This window comes from Nannizzia gypsea, genomic scaffold (genome assembly GCF_000150975.2).
Source record: "Nannizzia gypsea CBS 118893 supercont1.4 genomic scaffold, whole genome shotgun sequence".
NCBI classification, from domain to species: Eukaryota; Fungi; Ascomycota; class Eurotiomycetes; order Onygenales; family Arthrodermataceae; genus Nannizzia; species Nannizzia gypsea.
Window position 1 is genome coordinate 2,785,623 of NW_003345198.1, and position 17,350 is coordinate 2,802,972.

Genomic DNA, 17,350 nt, shown 5'->3' on the forward strand with positions numbered 1-17,350 from the left:
TGGCAATGCAGTAGGTAGAATTATGATAGCCCCTTGGGCGGAAATAGTGACGGCCGTTTATCTCCGGCCTTGGTGACTCTGACAAATTTGAGGTTGCTCATGGCGGACCAGTCTTCATTCCAATTGCGCAGTCGCCGCAGGCTGTCCTCGCATTCTAGGTCTGGCATCCAAAACCCAGTCTGGTATTCCTTTTCTTCAGCTTCGATTCTCTCTGTCAGAACTTCCTGACGCTTGCTTGGAGGCCTGCCTTTCCGTCGAGCTTCCTGTTCTTCTCGTAGCTCTGGCTTGAGCCGGTCTAGATATCTGTACACAGACTGTCAGCATGAACTCTCTCTACCACAACTCAATTATCCAATTCCGCCTACAAGAGAAGTCACGTACTGCTGGAGTAAACTGACGGCGCCCTCTGACGTTAGGGGCCCCTCAAGGTCCTTTGTGTGATCTCTAAAGAAGGCTACTCTATCAACTACAGCAGGAAAGTCAGCATATAAACCCTCGACGGCATGATGTGCATATCACGTACAAACTCACCGTATATCTGTCTCCCTTTAATTGTCGTCGCTGCAGCTCGAGCTAGCTTCTCCTCCCTCCCGCCAGCTCGTCGTAAGCGAACCGCATCTCTACTCTTCTCATGTAGAGAGTCTAGCTTTCCCTTCTTCTTGGAGAGCTTCTTGGCAATTTTATTTAAATTCTTTGTCATTTTGCTGCGTCTTCCAAGCTGCGTTTCTTATTATAATTTTATTCTTATTTTATTCTATAATTTTTTCTATATTTTAATTCAATGATAACGGCAGAAAATAAGGCGGTGTCCCTTGCTGAGTCATCATCACGTGGAAACTATAAAGTGACTTCAGTTTATCAACTTCCGAAAATCAGACGAAAAGACGAAGAAAAAAGACGGTGATGGTTAATATCAAACGTGTTAATACTGAGTGCACGGGGTATTGGTATGTTTTTCGGCATGTCCAGTTGTGCGATATGCTTGGATATATGCAGTTATATACGTTCCCTATCCATAGCAACGTCGTCAGCAGTACTTCATAGGCTCTCGCCTGGGCAACTTTTTAAACAAATAAGTTAGCAGTCAAAAGAGAATAGAAACAACAACGTATAAATAATGAGAACTCTTTTATATGTTTTCTATCATAATAATAATCCAATATTCATTTTTGATAGTTACTGATCAATTTCTCTTGTTGATGGCGATAAAAAGAGGTCGAGCGCCTTCCACGTGACCATCTTGGAAACCGCGTCTTTCAGCGCGTCGAAGTTGATTGCAAGAGAAGAAGACTTACCTTCTTCTTTTCTCCTCGACGCTGCGAGGTTCTCTACTTACCCCCTCGAGTTCGACTGCTACCCATGGATCATCGCCGTACAAGGTTTACCAGTTCCTGACTGAGCTGGACCAGAGTTGGGATCTGGTGGGTTGGATGTTGTGACTGTCAATATGGGGATTTCGGGTATGTTTGAGATAGTATCTCCCCTGGAGATATGATTGCTAATAATACATGCAGGGCTCCACGGACTGTTGAAGTCGATCCAGAAGCCTTGCAGTATAAAGAAGTTCGCTGGCCAGACTCTAGGCGTTGACGCATATGGGTGGTTACATAGAGGGACAATTGCCTGTGCATATGAACTGGTACTCGGCAAGCCGACAACGAAGTACGCTCAAAAATAACATATATGGCAGTTGTATAGTGCTAGGTGCTGATATATGGGTGTAGATATGTTGATTTTGCTATAGGCCGCATACGCATGCTTCAGCACCATGGAGTTACCCCATATATTGTGTTTGACGGGGGAATGCTGCCTAGCAAAGAGGCTACGGAAGCGTCTAGAGCCGCCAGACGAGAAGAAAGCAAAAAGTTAGGTGAAGAACACATGCGAAGAGGTAGAACTGCTGAAGCATATCAAGAGTTTCAAAAGGCTGTCGACGTCACGCCCTACATGGCTCGCGTCTTGATTGAGGAATTGAAGAAGCACAAGATCAAATATCTGGTGGCTCCGTATGAAGCTGATCCCCAATTGGTATACCTGGAGAAGCAGGGAATTATCAATGGAATCATCTCAGAGGACTCCGATATGCTTGTCTTTGGTGCCAAGCGTCTTCTGTCCAAACTCGACAAGAACGGTGACTGTATAGAGATCAACCGGGGAGACTTTACCGCTTGTCGAGATATCAGTCTGATAGGTTGGACTGATGAGAACTTCCGCCATATGTGCATTCTCAGCGGATGCGACTATCTTGCCAACATCCCTAAGATCGGACTGAAAACTGCGTACCGGAGTATTAGGAAGCACAAAACAGTGGATCGAGTTGTCAAAATGATTCAATTCGATGGGTCAAATCGTGTGCCGCCAGGATATCTCGATAACTTCAATCGAGCCGAACTTACTTTCCTGCACCAACGAGTGTTCTGTCCTACTACAAAAGCGTTGGTTATGCTTAATCCATTACGGGATGGCGGGAATGGAGAGGATATGCCCTATATCGGGGCTATCCTCGAGCCCCATATAACCATTGGAATTGCCTATGGCGACCTTGACCCAATCACCAAGGAGCCCATTGAGATTAAGCGATCTTACCCAGAGCGAGAGAGACTGGTCCGAACTGGACGACAGTCCATTACCTCGTTAGATGAGAAAAAGCCCGTCCGAGAGATACAAGAGTTCTTTACACCAAAGCGTGTTCCACTTTCCGAGCTGGACCCAAACTCAATGACCCCTTCATCAGGACCAAATCGGCCATTGATGAGTCGACATGGCCGATACTCCCTAGCTGCCAACCGGGTATCGACTCCTCCCAGTGTCACCAGAAGTGCAGCGTCCATACCAAACACGCCAACCGACCGGGCTCGGCGGACAGAAGCATTCCTTAGGTCTGCCTCCGAACTACGGCCGCCTCAAGTTCAGAAGAGACAGCGCCTCTGTTCGGATGCTGATGAAGAGAGCATCGCGGGAGCCATGACTGAAGTAAGCCGCTTCTTTGCGGGCTCGGGAGGACCCTCTGCGGCTCGGAAGGACACAACTAGCAAGAAACTCAAGAGTAGCAAACTTCATGTTTTTTCCGATCAGGAGGCTTCCATATCCCCTAGTCGAGGCGTAGCCAAAGAGAACACCGCCGACGCCAACTCCCCACAGACTTTACCGTCCAGTCAGCCTCTTTCTACCTTTCACACAGAGGCCACACCCTTCACCAGCTCGCAAGGATCTTCTACCAGACCATCTAAGAGAGAGTCTTTGTTGCCATCTAAATCAGCCAGTAGGCGATCTGTTGATGCTGATTCTGACCCGGCATTATTTGAGAGTGTGTTGAACTACAACGTAGAGCGCAATAACTTGAACCTACGAGAGAAATATACATTCAGACCTTCGGAGCAGAGCGAAACTGCCAACCAATCATCCAGGAGATCTCTCAAGCGAACTCTCTCCTCTCAGCTGCGAGCAACACCACTACAGCGGCTAAAGCAAAACGCTCTAACACGGTCAAAGTCTATGACCTGCCTTCAACCGCCAACGCCTGCTGATAAACCCGACGAGTCAACCAAAGCACCCGCAATTACTGTTGCCAAAGCAGCGGACCCCCTTCCTGCAACGAGAAAGACCGTCTCACAGGGTGGAAGTGAGGATATGATCATACCAAATAGCGACAATTCAGTCGACGAAGAGAATGACACCCAAGGAACTGTCTACTCCTTCGACTTCTCTCAATATGCATTTAGAAAGGCGTAAAGCGACGGTTTCCTTTTTTTTTTTTTGTTAACTTGTTTCATCTTCTTTGGCATTTGGACCTTTTGAAGCCTATGCCTTGTTCCTGGGATATAAAATAACAAACTAGTAGGAGTTATCGGGTCACAGGATGGAGATTTGGTATCTTTTTTGCCATGGTTTTTATCACTCTGGGAAATCCACCTTGGCTTGAATGACTGGAAAAAAGGCACAGAGAGCACTTGGCGTTTGGAGAGAACTTGAAAGCGGTTGATCGAAATGGATGCATTAGTGTTCAATGTCGGTTTCACCATCGGCCGTTGCTTGAGAATATTGTTTCTTCTGTCGTGTTTATGTGATGCGTAGAATAATAACATACATAACTAGTCTGGGCTCCAAAGTACTGCGTAATTATGATAACGTCCACGTGAAATGTAACTGCTATACCTTAGTTAACTACGTCATATGGCGATGGGCTCTATAAATTGTGGGAATTGTGGGTGAAAGCTGATGGCAAGGGCGTGATTTGGAGTAATAGAATCTCGGTCCATGCCTCCTCAAGCCATGGATCCTAAACCTGAAGCCGACGTTCTGTAGTGAGATGATAGTTCCTTTCGCGTTCGATGCCCTCATTGTGAAGAGACTCACCGGCATGGTATCAACTGGAAAGGGCCTCAGACACGATTTCCACATTGTGGCCACCCAGACTCTTACTTATGCTGCTTCCCTTCCAACAATGAGGGCCAGATTGCATATGAAATCGACAAAAAAGGGGCGCGGTTCGTGAATATTTGCTATAATACGGATATGGATGAACCAGGCTCACTATCCTATGATTTTACCTCCAAAGTCAAAGTCACAGGCGGTCACGAAGTTAAGGGCGGAGAAAACGATCAAAACCTCTACAGGGACTCTTGTGAAATGATAACCATCGATATGAGGCATGGCTCAGAATCACCCGAAGACGAAAGGTTCCACTCTGCCATCAGTGATTGTGTAAATGGAGGAACGGAGGCGGTCCGAGAGTACCTTAAAACATCGTCCGAAGCTCAGCTCTTTCTTCATGGGCGAGACCGTGAAGGTAAGGCTACCCTGATTTGTGCGGCGGAAGGGAAAAGTCCAAGTATGGTATCTTTGCTCCTAGAGCACGGCGCCGATGTGAACGCTGTGGATCTCAACGGCCGGAGCCCGCTCATGGAAGCAGCACTATGGGGTAGGCTTGATACTGTGAAGCTCCTCCTAGAGAACGCCGCGGACAAGGGCTTGCAAGATACTGAAAACCATTCTGCGATCGATCTTGCTCGACCGACTCAAAGAAATCGCCGTGAGAGGTATACACGAAGCGGTGGGGATCTGTCGCCTCTCTGCAGTCGAGAGCCATTGGTTCGGGAGGACACCTTCAAGAGAGATATTGATCGCCAAAGTATTGTACACCTTCTCGGCGGAGAGGGCATGAGGTCGAAGAATGTATTCGGCAGTCCCCCAATGTTATCACGATGCAAAGATTATTCTTTCAGAAGATCGCCAGGGAGTTCTTCAATCGTGCTACAAGGCCCCATTGCAAGTTATCCTGTAACTACGGAGTGGAAGACTGTCGCATGCCTAGAGAGAGGCGGCAGATTTGCATCTGTTGCAGCTATGAGTGGATGGTCGCACGACCAACGGCCGCAAGTACGAGTCAGTGGACGGCAGTGGACAGACGAGGTTCTCTATATTTCTCAACTCGTCAATCATACTCTGGCTCGCGATGACCGCGATCGAGGCCATCCAGGCCAATTCAATGCTTGCCATGCCGAAAAGCAATTAATTGCATACTTTATTGATCATCATATTTTTCTTCCTCGTGATATCACTCCGAGTTCTGAACTTAGAGAAAAGATTAGCTTAGTGGAAAGGCAGCATGAGGCTTTCTACCTCTACTCTCCAACAGGGCGTGAGCTATCCTCGCTCCGAGCAAGAGTCCAAGATCTTGAAACAAAACTCTTTGACGCCGACCATGTATCGCCCAAGGAAAGAGAGGAACGGAAAATCAAGGCACTAGAATCGGCGCTCCGGTCCGCAGAAGAGCAGTTTAAGCGGCTAAGTGGAAGACCTCACGGTCAACAGATACTCGACTTGGAAAGGCAATTGGATGCTCTGAGTCAACAGCAAGCTAGACATGAAAAACTTGCCTGTATGTTTGAGAAACGACCACCTGCTTCCCTCTCCGAAGCGGTTATCCTTGCCAGTTCCCCCATTTGTAACGATTGCTTGGAGTTCAAAAACAAAGCCAATCAATTTTTCGGGATGTCGCTGCAATTATTTGCGGCATGTTAAGTCATGATAACCTCTGTCGTGGAATACGTTCTGTTTGCTGTGTATTAAGCGGCATGGCTATGGCTATTTGAAAGAGATTAGCTTTGCCAAAAGGCGCGCCCATTGATAATGATTCTTGCCTGTGTGTAAATGACGGATAATCTAAAGGTGAATGACGGTTCTTCTGTATGTATGGAGTTTTTATGCAGTGTTTATGTGTTTCCTCTTTTGGCATGATTTATGCTTATGCATCCACGTTTCCTCTTGGCGCAAACCTTGACATGTGTCTAGTCCTGATAAAGCTAGCGCGCCCCATATGGTACCTGCCGGACGGGAAGTTCTGCCAAGGGCGGTGAGGTGGCGTTGCCCCAGCAACCAGGGCGAGGTAAACAAAGCCGCGTCGTTGGCCCAGCCACGGACTTTTTGATACATCAAAGACTTTGAGCGACGGCGATATCATCCAGCCACCGCATCGCAGCAGAAAGTCACTTTCTTTCAAGTGACTTCTTCTTCTTCCTTTTTCTCTTCCTTACTCTCCTTCTTCGCAAGAAAAGCTGCTGTGAAGAATACCCATCTCGACCGTTTACCGGTGACATCTACTTGGTCTACTGGATCTTGGAACGGGCTGTTGGACTGCGTTCTTTCTCTTATAGCTACGGGCTTTGCCATCTTCTTCTCTTATCCCTTCTCTTGCACCATCACCTCTACCCTCCTCCTCCGCGCGTCAGCCAGCACCAAGATAGACACTCCTGCTCGAGGCTCCTAACCATCTCCTAGTACCAAGACCACATTACGATCTTTGCGACGGCCATCGTTACGAGCGCTTAAAACTTCTTCATTGTCCGGATTCAAGAAAGCTCTTCTTTCTCAACCGAAAACGGCCTACGACTTCGTTCGACCTGCCTGTCTGCATAGCGTTGGAGTAGGGAGTATCCAACTCCTTTTTTGGTTGCACTATTCGTTGAACAGCCCTCCGAGACCCTGAGGGGCAGGAGTAGGACTCTCTGGAAGGGCCTAGCGAGGAGACTTGGGAAAGGCAGACGGTTGGGGTATAAGGCCGGCTTAATTCAAGATGGCGGAGATGCGGTTTCTGGCTGGCATAGGCCGTAAGTGTGGTCTTTCCTCGAAATACTTTCGAGAGACAAGGCTGACATATTTAATGTTTAGGGTTCATTCCCATGGTGGGATACCATCATGTCCTCATGTTATTCGTTGCCATTTCTATTCTACTGCTGTGTAAGAGACACCTAATTTATGATGGTATGGCATGCTATGAACGATCGCTAACATAAATGTGGTATTCTAGCGCTACTACTTGCCGGCTGCTCGTCTTCGTCCCCGCAGATACCTAGCATCTTCCTGATATCGATGTTCTACGACAAATACCCACCCGTCATGAGTACCGCTCAGGCTGACCCTGGGTTGACATCGACCATCGCAAACATTGTTGGAGGTGCTCACTTGGAAGTCCGAGTAGGCTACTTTGGAATCTGCATACAACGAAACGGCGGTGGCTTTCTGTGCAACCAGAATGCGACTATCCTAGCAGAGTCCCTTGGTGTGGAAAGCGACCCTCTGAATCTGATTTGGGTAGCATCAACATTCAAGGACGCAGTCGTATTTCCATATCTCATGTAAGTGTTCACTGATAGCAAAAAGAAGGGGCAAAACAAAGCGACAAGAAAATGAAATAAACTAATGAGTTATCTAGTATCGTGGCACTGATATTCGCATTCCTGTCGTTTCTCCTGCTCGCAACATTCCCCGGTTGGCACGAGGAGCTCAACAACCAAGGCTCAGACATTGAAGTCAAACCATTCCCGTCTCGACCGGTATCACAAGTTGCTCTCGCTTTGATCTTTGTTGCCTCCGTCTTCATCCTGGTATCTGTTCTCTGGCAGCACACGGCGTCAGTAGCAGCCAGCACAATAGCGCAAGACCTGGGGAACGGCAGCGTCAAGAGCGGAGTCGGTACTTCAGCCATGTTACTCGGCTGGTTCGGCTTCGCGTTCTTTATCATTGTCTCCATCGGCTTGCTCTGCATGATCTTGAGCATCAACTACTTCTCACAGCTAACAGATGACTAAATCTGTGTCTTTGCCTTCTTTTCACTTGTCTTGATATTTACTGCCCTCCCCCCTTTCTACGCCCAAGTATATGCCCTCTCTCCCTTTCTGTTTGGATTTTCCCTTTCTTATTTGGTGATTCCGTGATGATCTACTATTATAATGGGTTTGGGATCTGGGTTACGGGAACATTACGCATTACGTGCATTTAGATATAAAACGAAACACCCACCGGCGACAAAAAAATCGGCCTCCTCATCCTTCGACTCACACCCCTTTTTATCCCCCATCTCAAACACATCTCCATCCCTCCCCCTCGCAATTGACATACCCCTTTCACTTACACTCTGATTACTGATGTTTGACGCGCTGTACATGAACGTTTTCTTTTCCTTTTCCTTTACACGGTGGTGTTGGGAGTTCCATTTGCTTCCTCCTTTCTTTCTTGGAGGGATTCGTCTATTAATCAACTCTTACCACGGCCGATTTTCATCTACTCTATATACCGTGTGTCCTTGATACTTAATGCGAATTACTGATAAAGAAAAAAATAATAAACAATCAAAAAAGATCGCACGATTTTACATTCAATGCACTAAACCTCCCCTTCACCAGTAACTAGATAGATTATACCCGTCTCACCACAGGTGGCGATCAAGAGATCTGGGAGTAGTTGAACGTTAGTTAGCCTAGGCTCGTCATCCTCTGGGCTGGGATGCCTGATTTAGGGACCAAGGATAGCCCTCGAGAACCCTCCGTTTGCAGTAAAGGCATTCTGTAAGTTCAAACACGTTTCCAGTCGGTCATTTTGTTGTACAGTAAGTGCTGGACTGGCAGTCGGAGCTGAGGTAGGCTCAAATGTTCTACAATGAAGTACCACCAAGGAGCAAGGACTGATGGCACTTGTAGGTAGGATGGAGCATATGGCAAGACCTTGAGTACCTAAGGACTTTTATGCTAGTTGACAGCTTATACACAGGCGAAATGCGCAATGTTTGAAGTCTTTAAGGGCTCGCATAACTAGTTAGTGTAGTTAGAATATAATATGCTGGTTGGTTATTATTCTAAGAAACCGCAAGTTTGGAATAAGGTAGAAAATAAAGGTATATGCAACTAATATGTTATAGTAGCTGAGAATTAGGTAGCTGACGGAGGTAGTTAACTTGACGAGTTCTAGCGATGTCAGGTTCGTCGTTAAAAGGTTTTTTTGCGGTCCGACTCCCCAAATACTCAGTTGGCTTGAAAGGGTTTTCAGCAGTTTCTTCACACCTGTAGGCAGGGCCATGTTAACTAGGGATGACCGGATATATAACGACATACGTCTAAGATCCTTCAGCCTCGAGCCACCCCTTATTTATAGACCAATGTTAGCATTCTCTAGTTTCCTCTCGCTCAGCTACCCGTCGAGAATAGCAAAGTGCTTGACGGGGCCGGCATATATATTGATATTGAGACCAAACATAGGTAGCCAGTGTGGCTGCGTGGGTACTGCCACGAGTCCGTGACCACGAGTGTTCCATACTGAGGATAGACAGTCCAGCAGCCAGACCGAAAGTCATGCATTCTCCATGGATTTTGGCCTTTATTTTGCTCGATGCCTATAGAGTCTCATCCTCCCAACGAATAACTGTTCTCCCGGGAGTATATCAAAGGTTGGCGAGACGGATTTCGCGGCCTGCAACACTTAGGCTGGCCGTGGAGACATTCTTGCTCTGATTTCAAAATTTCGATATTTTCTTTTCACAAGTTAGCACCTTTACCACCTTTTCAACAAACATGGGCCCTTGTCATAGTTACGTACTTTCAAATTAGCTTATATCTGCTTGTAGTTTTAACAGCAGACATGATGCCCATGCGGGCCGCGTCAAAACGTTTGACTAGTGGATTTGGAGACATTATTTATTACCTCAACCTTGCTCTTCTTACAAAAGATCGTACGTTGTTCTGTCAACGGAGAGATGTCGTTAGAGATATCTCAACGTTGACCCCCTGTTGCCGCGGCTTTGGTTATTGCCCACTGGGAATCTGGTGCTATAGGTAACATCTGGGGTCTTTCGCATGGCATAGACAAGTAGCCACAGGATCAGAACGTGGACGCCGACTTCGCTGATCAGCATAAATACTAGCGAAGTCAAGTATCCAAATGCAACACACTCCGAAATTAGAGCAATGATGGCGCACATTATAGCTAAGGCACTCTTTAGCAAGTGTATCCTATGTCGTGGAAAGTTCGGTATAGCGAGCCGGCGTGATAGTCCAACCTTGCGATATTTTTCATAGGCCGCACGGAACAAGTCTAAGATGGAGGCCGCTATCTTCATGCCCTTTTGTCAAACAGTTACTAAGTAAGCTGCAAGAGGATATTTTGTTGGACCACAAGAGACAAAAAGGCCTGATGCCCCGAGGATACCTTGGGTAACGTGTGCGAGTCGTAGCTAAGTGGAATATTCCAACAGATTTGCCTGCAGCTCCGGAATATCTCGAGGGTCTGATTCTTCATAAGGTCGATGTTCTCGTGATTTCGTCCTAGGATAACTCCTCCATAATTTTTTCCCTGCCAGCGGCTAGGGAGGAGAGCTATAATCTTGGCTGGCTTTTGACAAGAATATGGGGGGCCACGCTACGTGCCTCTTTGGCACTGACGTATCGAATATATCCAGACATTGTTGACCTTGGAGGGTGTGTATTAAAGCAGCTCCATCTCTTGATATCAACGGAGATAGCCATCGTTGTATTATGGTGGTAGTGGAGCTTAATTTTCGGATCAGATAAGTGTGAAGAGAAGTGGTAGCCGGTGTAGTTAGTCTGTAAATGTTCTGTAGGCCACTGTGGTATGTAATATTGATATATCGTTATCATGTCCTGATGGAATATTTAAGGAAGATAAAATTTTGGGAAGGGAGGAGGAATTTCGCTCCTTTTATAGCTTTGGGATTTCTTCTCCAGGGTATGCCAGTCACTTTCTTGTAGTTAATGGGTATATTCACAGTCCCGGGGCAGCAGTCAAGAATATCAGCAGTGAAGGGATAGAGTAGTTCAGGAATACTACTGTGAAGCCGAGATATTGAATGCAATTGCATTGAATGATAAAACTGTTCACCTAAAAGTCAAAGTCATCAGCCAACCCGCCATGGCGTAGAAGATAGTGGAAGAACAAGCACCATCAACAGTATCAAACTCATATTCACGGATGCGGCAACTCCAAGCCGAAAAAAGCAAGAAGTAATAAGTATTCATACAAGCTAAAGTCACGAAAATGGTATCTGGAACTTGGAAAAATGGCAACGGCTCCTGCTAATAGTTCATCACTGGGCCACCACCGGGGCCTCTGGGAGGACCTCTGCCGTCCATTTTGTTATCATGACCGCCTGCAGCAGCAGCATGGTCATCCAGGGATCTGTATCTCGATCCATAGTTGTCTCCCCTACCTCCACCGGCACCGCGACCACGTCCCCGGGCACCTCTTCCACCTCGCCCACCCCGGCCGCGGTTCCCACGGAACGATGGTGGCGGACCGTTATAATGGCGGTTGTTGTGGTTATGGGGCCTACCACCTGAAAATTCGGGGGCGGGTGGCCGATGCTGCTGCATATCACGGTAGTCCCGCGTAGATGATTCCACTTCCTCCCGACTGTCTGGCTGAAATCTTCTCTTGCCGCCTCGGCTTGAAGCGCCATGTCGTCCTACATCCTCTTCCTGCACACGCAGGATGGTCTTTTCACCGACTACCGTGTCGAATACGAGTGAATCATCCTTGGTAACTTGTGTCCAGTTACGGATCTTGCTGGCATCTGCCGGCCGTACGCCTTTGCGCATACCAAGAACGATGATCGGCTCTGGATTATCAGTGTGAATGACCTCTGAGCTATCAAGCGGGCTTACTCTTGCGGCCCATAGCTTGTGTTCAAAGCTGCCTGTGTCTGTGACGCGCCAACGGACGACCTTCCCCAGCCCGCCAACCTTGTCTCGAACAGGTTTAGGAGCAGAGCGTGGAGTGATCAGGATATTGTTCGACATGAACTTAATTTCGCTGGTGTCAGCAACGCTGGATGATATTAGTGGAAGGAAGATGTTATCTATTATCCGAACAGTGTCGGCATTTGCCAGGATGTATCCCGTGTAAAATGTTGTCTTGGACAGCTCAAGTCTGCCATAGGGGGACTTGGTAATGTTTGCACCTGGGGTGCCTAGTGATCCATTGTGTGAGTTGATCATACGCTGGATCTCGGCTGCCTCTGTCACCGGAGACAGGTACTTGGCCATCTCGGCCACTTGGATCACCTCAGCGGCAATGGGCTTTCGGGTAGCCGACGGACCAGCTGCTGCGGCGTCTTTATTGAACTGTTCAAAAAAGTCACGGAATCCTTTGACACTGTTCGTTGTGGGTTTGGTTAAAGAAGGACTATCTTTTTTTTGGGCTTAAGTGGGCTTTTTATCCGGCACGCATAACTTACTGTTTTACACGGTCCTCGTACACCCGGATTTCATCAGCATCCTTATACGTACGCATTAAGTCGTCTAGAAAGTTCTGCTTGAACTTCATAGTGGATGCAAAGCGTTGGTTGTTCGGACCAACTTCCGGCTTCAGGCAGACAAGATCAAAGGACAGCTGTTTACTCTTGATCATGCGCCCGATAAGCTCGGCGAATCCAGCTTCCGACCTGCCTGTAAGAAGAACGGTAAGAGCGTCTTTTTGTTTCATACTCAGTTGAACCAATTGGGCCTTTGGGGTATATAGTCAGCTCGGTGGTGAACCACTAGAATGGAATATTATCCGCAGATCAACGGGTATCGTACTATCTGTTCGTTCCACCATCCTGCCCAGGCGCGGGCTTCTTCGACTTCGATTCCATCACCTGTTGACCCGAGGATATTCGCATCATGCCACCAGCCGCCCTTTGAAAAGCACTCATATGATTGCAGGAAGCCAATTGTAGGTCCATTCCACAGCTGCGGGTTGGGCAAAGGGCTTAAAAAGACTTTAATATAAAACAGTCAGCCGGCGCATTTTCAAGCCATATAGCGTTGCCAGAGTGTCTCCATACGAGTATTGTCAAAATCATAGACGTGAATGGTTCTGATATCCGGGATTGCTGTGAGTTGGAAACGGGCGACCGCGTTAGCTACTGCGCTCTCAACTGTCCCACAATAAGGCATATATCAATCACGGCCAGCTTTTAGTTGCAAACCCACAGGGAAGGACGCCTTCGTTGAGGCACGACCATCGTTTCAGCGCGGTTGTCGAGTAGGTCGTCGACTTTTGGGGATTGAACCGCGCTGGGCTGTTGGCTATAGCTGGCGCCATCTGGGCGTAAACAGCTGCAAGTCTCGGTGATCTGAGTGCTTTCAGCATAAGAGACCCTTGTCTATCGTGTCGTGCAGTCTCTGTATCACGAACGAGTCGAGTCGAGTCGAGCCGTCGAGATATCCAAGATGTCCAGGATCTCAAGCCGCAGCTCGTTGAAGTCAACGTCGCTTCGCTTGAAAAAAAGATCCAACTAACCCCGAAAGTTTTTCCAACTTGCAAATTCGTTTTTGCTTTTTGCTGTTCCTTCTTTTTGCAAAAGTAAAATTACATAAGCTAGAAATAGCTGTCCACGTGACTCCTGCCGAAAGAGGAAGTTCTCGACTTCAACTTCAGCTTTTCTATGAGTTACTACATGATTTGCACTTGAAATGCATTCCAGATGGCCCAGGATATCAAGGAGAGCAAGGATGTACTATGCAAAATGATAGCAGATGTCCGTGGGGGCGATCGGGACGAAGAAAGATGAAGACAGACCATGCGTGATTTGTTTGGACAAAATTGAAACAAATATGCACCGCAATTCCATGTAAACACTCCAACTTCGACCTGCAGTGCTTTTTGATATGGTTGGGTCAACGCCCTGTCTGTCCTTTATGTAAGTATAGCCTATATCCAGTATTGAGACACTGTACCTAAAGATGTATAGGTCAGACGGCTGTAACCGGGGTAAAGTATGATATACATGCTTCGGGGGGCGAGAAGATAATCTGGTTACCGACTTCTCCACCCACAGCAAGTAAAGAAGGCATCCACAGCCTTAGAAACAGAAACAGGCGCAGAAGCAGACAGCAGGTGTCACGCCCCAGCCATGGAGAGGTAGACTCTGCTTTGTTGCGCCGTCGGTATGTATACCGTCATCAACTATACAGTCTACGGGTAGGCTCCAACAGACACTCCGGTTACCGAGAAGTCACTCCTCGAATGATTGATCAAGACGGAAAGCTACTATCACGGGCTCGCAGGTGGATTCGGCGTGAGCTGCAGGTATTCACCTTTTTGAGCTTGCGAGAGGGTCAAAGTCATGCTAATAGGGGTGTTCGAATCGGTAACCCGGAGTACTTGCTCGAATATATCGTTGCCGTAATACGTACGGTAGATATAAAGGGGAGTGCAGGACAGGCCGAGATGATGCTACGAGATTTTCTGGGGAAGGAATATGCGTGTTTATTCCTGCATGAGCTGCAGTCCTGGCTGAGAAGTCCGTTTGAGACACTGGGAGAGTGGGACGCAGCAGTTCAGTATGATGAAATTGGGATATCATGATATATTCTGAATTTCCGAGCTATGGAACGCCGAATCTATGCTATATGCGGGGGTAATGTTTATGCCAGTCATTGAGTCATTCAGGGTCATTATATGCGCCATCTCATCGCCTGCCGAACCGGCCGCCTCCTTTCTGACCACCTCGGCTTCGAATCTTCAAGGAGCGGTAGTTGGCATGGGCTTCCGCCTTGATCTTCCTCGGTTTCTTCCCTACAGCAGTGTTAGAGCTAGGCTTGACAGGTTTCTTTGGGTGCTTGTCACGGCTCTTGGGAATACATGCTCCATCAGCGTCAGGACCATCACTTGAGCCGTCGTCTTCTGCTGGGGCCGCAGCTGTTTCGGTAGTAGCCAGTTCGTCATCACTATCTTCAACAAGGGATTCCCACGATGGCTGAACAGCTGGCTTTGCACGGGACGGCCTGAGACGAGAGAGCTTGGTTGTTCGTTTCTGGCCTTTTTTCTTATACGTTTTTTCTGCCTTCGATGGGGACCTGTGAACATTGCCATCCCCGTTATCATCGTTATCAAGCGCATGGTCCGAGAAGATCTGTGTCTCCTCGACACGATCTTCAGACTGCTCATCGCCTGCTTCTTTCGTCTCCGCATCCCGCTCTTCTTGCAACCGTTTCGCAAACGAACTTATTCCCTTCCCGAATAATTTCTGCGGCATACGCACTGCCACGGGCCCGGGGCTACGCAAATTCAGCACACCGGCATTCGCCTTCGCGGGAGAGAAGATGTTCTTCCGTCGAAGGAATGAAGGCGTATCTGACTCAAGAGCCCCACCACCACGAGCTGCGTTATCCTCGTCCTCTTCCTCAGGGATAGTCGTGCATCGGTTCGCAGTCGGTGTAGCGAAGAAGCTTGCGAGATAGAACTTGCGTGCCGAGGATAGCGGTGTTGATGCGTATCTCAGCCTTCGTGCTGTTGCCGGCGTTCCTCTGCTGGATGGCGTACCGGGGACTTTCCTCGAGGGAGTCTGGGCCACACCGTCACCGTTGCCACGGGTATCATCAACATTCACAGCAGACCGTCTTGATGCTCTCGGAGTCTTCTGGCCAGGCGAACCAAGCAAATCAAACAGGCCCAATGCCTTCCCGTCTCTCTGCGGTGTGGGCCCAATAGCCTCGTAGAGAGGTAGCTGTTCCCGCGCACCGTTCAGTCGACGGACATTCGAAGGGGAGTCGTACGGATCTATTCGCGAGGGATGTGCACCTCCTGTCGTCGCGGTCCTGCTAGGTGTACATATCTTTGGCTTTGCAGCGGGGGAATCGTCTTCAAACGGACAGTGCCTCTTCGTGCGCTTAGGCGTTTGCTGTTCTGCCGCTGGCTTAACTTTCTCTCTCTCTTTCTCTTTTCCTGCATTCTGCGAGCTCTCTGATCGCAGTCGCGAGTATTCCTTGTACTTCTCAGCTGTTATGTAGTTAGCACCATGCTTCTCCCGGGCTTGTCGAGTTGCATACCAATTGCCGGATTGTTCTTTATATCGTCGCGTCCTGGCTTGCGGGAAGTCTGCAGCGTGAATGTCTTTTCCCATTGCTTCAGCTCTGCTCGGAGAGAAGTAGCCTTTGCATCTGCATCTGCATCCATCTCGTCTATGTCCGTAACACATCTATCTCTTAACCAATCTATGTCATCTTTATCTCATTGTCTGTTCTTGATCATTCCGCGTAAATAGGAAAGTCGCGTCACGTCCACGCTTAGTCATCAGCCACCAACCAACCGACCGGCCAATAAGCAGCGAGGGATTTCTGATAGCGTTATCAAGTAGATATTGATAGAGATGATCAAATTTGAGGAAAATGAAGGCATAAGACGTTAATTCTATTGGTATTTGAGGTCTGTATCGATTCACAAATGGCAACAGTAGGGTAGATGACCATGGGTTTATTGTTGTACATAAGGAAGCGACATGGTATGATATAATGAGTATGGAGACAAACAAATGAAAATGAACGATGATGATTCGGCCAAGATGAAAATTTACAGTAGTGGTCGGGAGTTATGATGGTAAATGGGGTTGGTTGGTGGGTAGGAGGGTGGTTTTAGGTAGTAGTAGTTGGTAGTTGTCTAGCAGAGGAGCATGCGGCGAGGGTCTTCGATGTACTCCTTGACCTTGACGAGGAAAGTGACTGCTTCCCGGCCGTCGAGAAGTCTGTGGTCATAGGTAAGGGCGAGATACATCATCTGAGGACCGTTAGTACGAGATTACCAATGTCGGTAGAGAAAGATGGCTAGCTTACGGGTCTGATTTCGATCTTGCCGTTGACGACGACGGGCTTGTCCTTGATGGCGTGCAGGCCGAGGACACCGGTCTGGGGAAGGTTGATGATGGGAGTGCCCATGAGCGAGCCAAAGACGCCACCCTACAAGCCATTAGTAAAAGGAAATTAGACAGGTGCAAGGTGCAGGACTTACGTTGCTGATGGTGAAGGTACCGCCGGCCATGTCCTCGATGGTCAGCTTGTTATCGCGGGCCTGTATCCGTTAGCCTTGACATAAGAATTATATGCTAAAGGTAATAAGTTTAAGGTAAAGACTGACCTTCTTGCCGAGATCAGCGATAGACTGCTCGATCTCAACGAGACCCATGGTCTCAACGTTACGGACACAGGAGTGACGAGCCCTTCTCGTGGCAACGGCAACACTGATATCGACGTAATCGCGTATACATGGTGTCACCGCCGTTGGGGCCTCAATGGAGGCATTG

At 48.0% G+C, this 17,350-nt stretch overlaps 9 protein-coding genes across 9 annotated transcripts; 4 read left to right on the forward strand and 5 right to left on the reverse strand.

Annotated features, from left to right (window-relative positions):
• Positions 1–20: 20 nt before the first annotated feature.
• On the reverse strand, positions 21–700 carry MGYG_05755 (hypothetical protein; the record flags this gene model as incomplete). Its single annotated transcript, XM_003173119.1, has 3 exons — positions 21–303; positions 382–466; positions 532–700. 3 exons carry the CDS (start codon positions 698–700, stop codon positions 21–23), a joined length of 537 nt encoding a protein of 178 aa, XP_003173167.1.
• Positions 701–1,447: 747 nt separating this feature from the next.
• Positions 1,448–3,732, forward strand: MGYG_05756 (exodeoxyribonuclease 1; the record flags this gene model as incomplete). Its single annotated transcript, XM_003173120.1, has 3 exons — positions 1,448–1,460; positions 1,515–1,662; positions 1,725–3,732. The coding sequence occupies 3 exons, from the start codon at positions 1,448–1,450 to the stop codon at positions 3,730–3,732; spliced, it is 2,169 nt and encodes a 722-aa protein (XP_003173168.1).
• A 628-nt stretch (positions 3,733–4,360) lies between these two features.
• On the forward strand, positions 4,361–6,024 carry MGYG_05757 (ankyrin repeat protein; the record flags this gene model as incomplete). Its single annotated transcript, XM_003173121.1, has 2 exons — positions 4,361–4,487; positions 4,529–6,024. The coding sequence occupies 2 exons, from the start codon at positions 4,361–4,363 to the stop codon at positions 6,022–6,024; spliced, it is 1,623 nt and encodes a 540-aa protein (XP_003173169.1).
• Positions 6,025–7,075: 1,051 nt separating this feature from the next.
• Positions 7,076–8,090, forward strand: MGYG_05758 (hypothetical protein; the record flags this gene model as incomplete). Its single annotated transcript, XM_003173122.1, has 4 exons — positions 7,076–7,109; positions 7,171–7,239; positions 7,310–7,637; positions 7,715–8,090. The coding sequence occupies 4 exons, from the start codon at positions 7,076–7,078 to the stop codon at positions 8,088–8,090; spliced, it is 807 nt and encodes a 268-aa protein (XP_003173170.1).
• A 1,943-nt stretch (positions 8,091–10,033) lies between these two features.
• On the reverse strand, positions 10,034–10,733 carry MGYG_05759 (hypothetical protein; the record flags this gene model as incomplete). The annotated part of the gene is made up of 2 exons (XM_003173123.1): positions 10,034–10,393; positions 10,713–10,733. The coding sequence occupies 2 exons, from the start codon at positions 10,731–10,733 to the stop codon at positions 10,034–10,036; spliced, it is 381 nt and encodes a 126-aa protein (XP_003173171.1).
• A 630-nt stretch (positions 10,734–11,363) lies between these two features.
• MGYG_05760 (hypothetical protein) lies at positions 11,364–13,374 on the reverse strand (the record flags this gene model as incomplete). Its single annotated transcript, XM_003173124.1, has 5 exons — positions 11,364–12,441; positions 12,524–12,792; positions 12,867–13,048; positions 13,115–13,162; positions 13,263–13,374. 5 exons carry the CDS (start codon positions 13,372–13,374, stop codon positions 11,364–11,366), a joined length of 1,689 nt encoding a protein of 562 aa, XP_003173172.1.
• Positions 13,375–14,185: 811 nt separating this feature from the next.
• Positions 14,186–14,640, forward strand: MGYG_09097 (hypothetical protein; the record flags this gene model as incomplete). The annotated part of the gene is made up of 2 exons (XM_003173125.1): positions 14,186–14,193; positions 14,247–14,640. 2 exons carry the CDS (start codon positions 14,186–14,188, stop codon positions 14,638–14,640), a joined length of 402 nt encoding a protein of 133 aa, XP_003173173.1.
• A 103-nt stretch (positions 14,641–14,743) lies between these two features.
• MGYG_05761 (DNA replication regulator sld2) lies at positions 14,744–16,230 on the reverse strand (the record flags this gene model as incomplete). The annotated part of the gene is made up of 2 exons (XM_003173126.1): positions 14,744–16,053; positions 16,104–16,230. 2 exons carry the CDS (start codon positions 16,228–16,230, stop codon positions 14,744–14,746), a joined length of 1,437 nt encoding a protein of 478 aa, XP_003173174.1.
• Positions 16,231–16,710: 480 nt separating this feature from the next.
• MGYG_05762 (dihydrolipoamide succinyltransferase) lies at positions 16,711–17,232 on the reverse strand (the record flags this gene model as incomplete). Its single annotated transcript, XM_003173127.1, has 4 exons — positions 16,711–16,827; positions 16,884–17,006; positions 17,059–17,118; positions 17,185–17,232. The coding sequence occupies 4 exons, from the start codon at positions 17,230–17,232 to the stop codon at positions 16,711–16,713; spliced, it is 348 nt and encodes a 115-aa protein (XP_003173175.1).
• Positions 17,233–17,350: the final 118 nt, after the last annotated feature.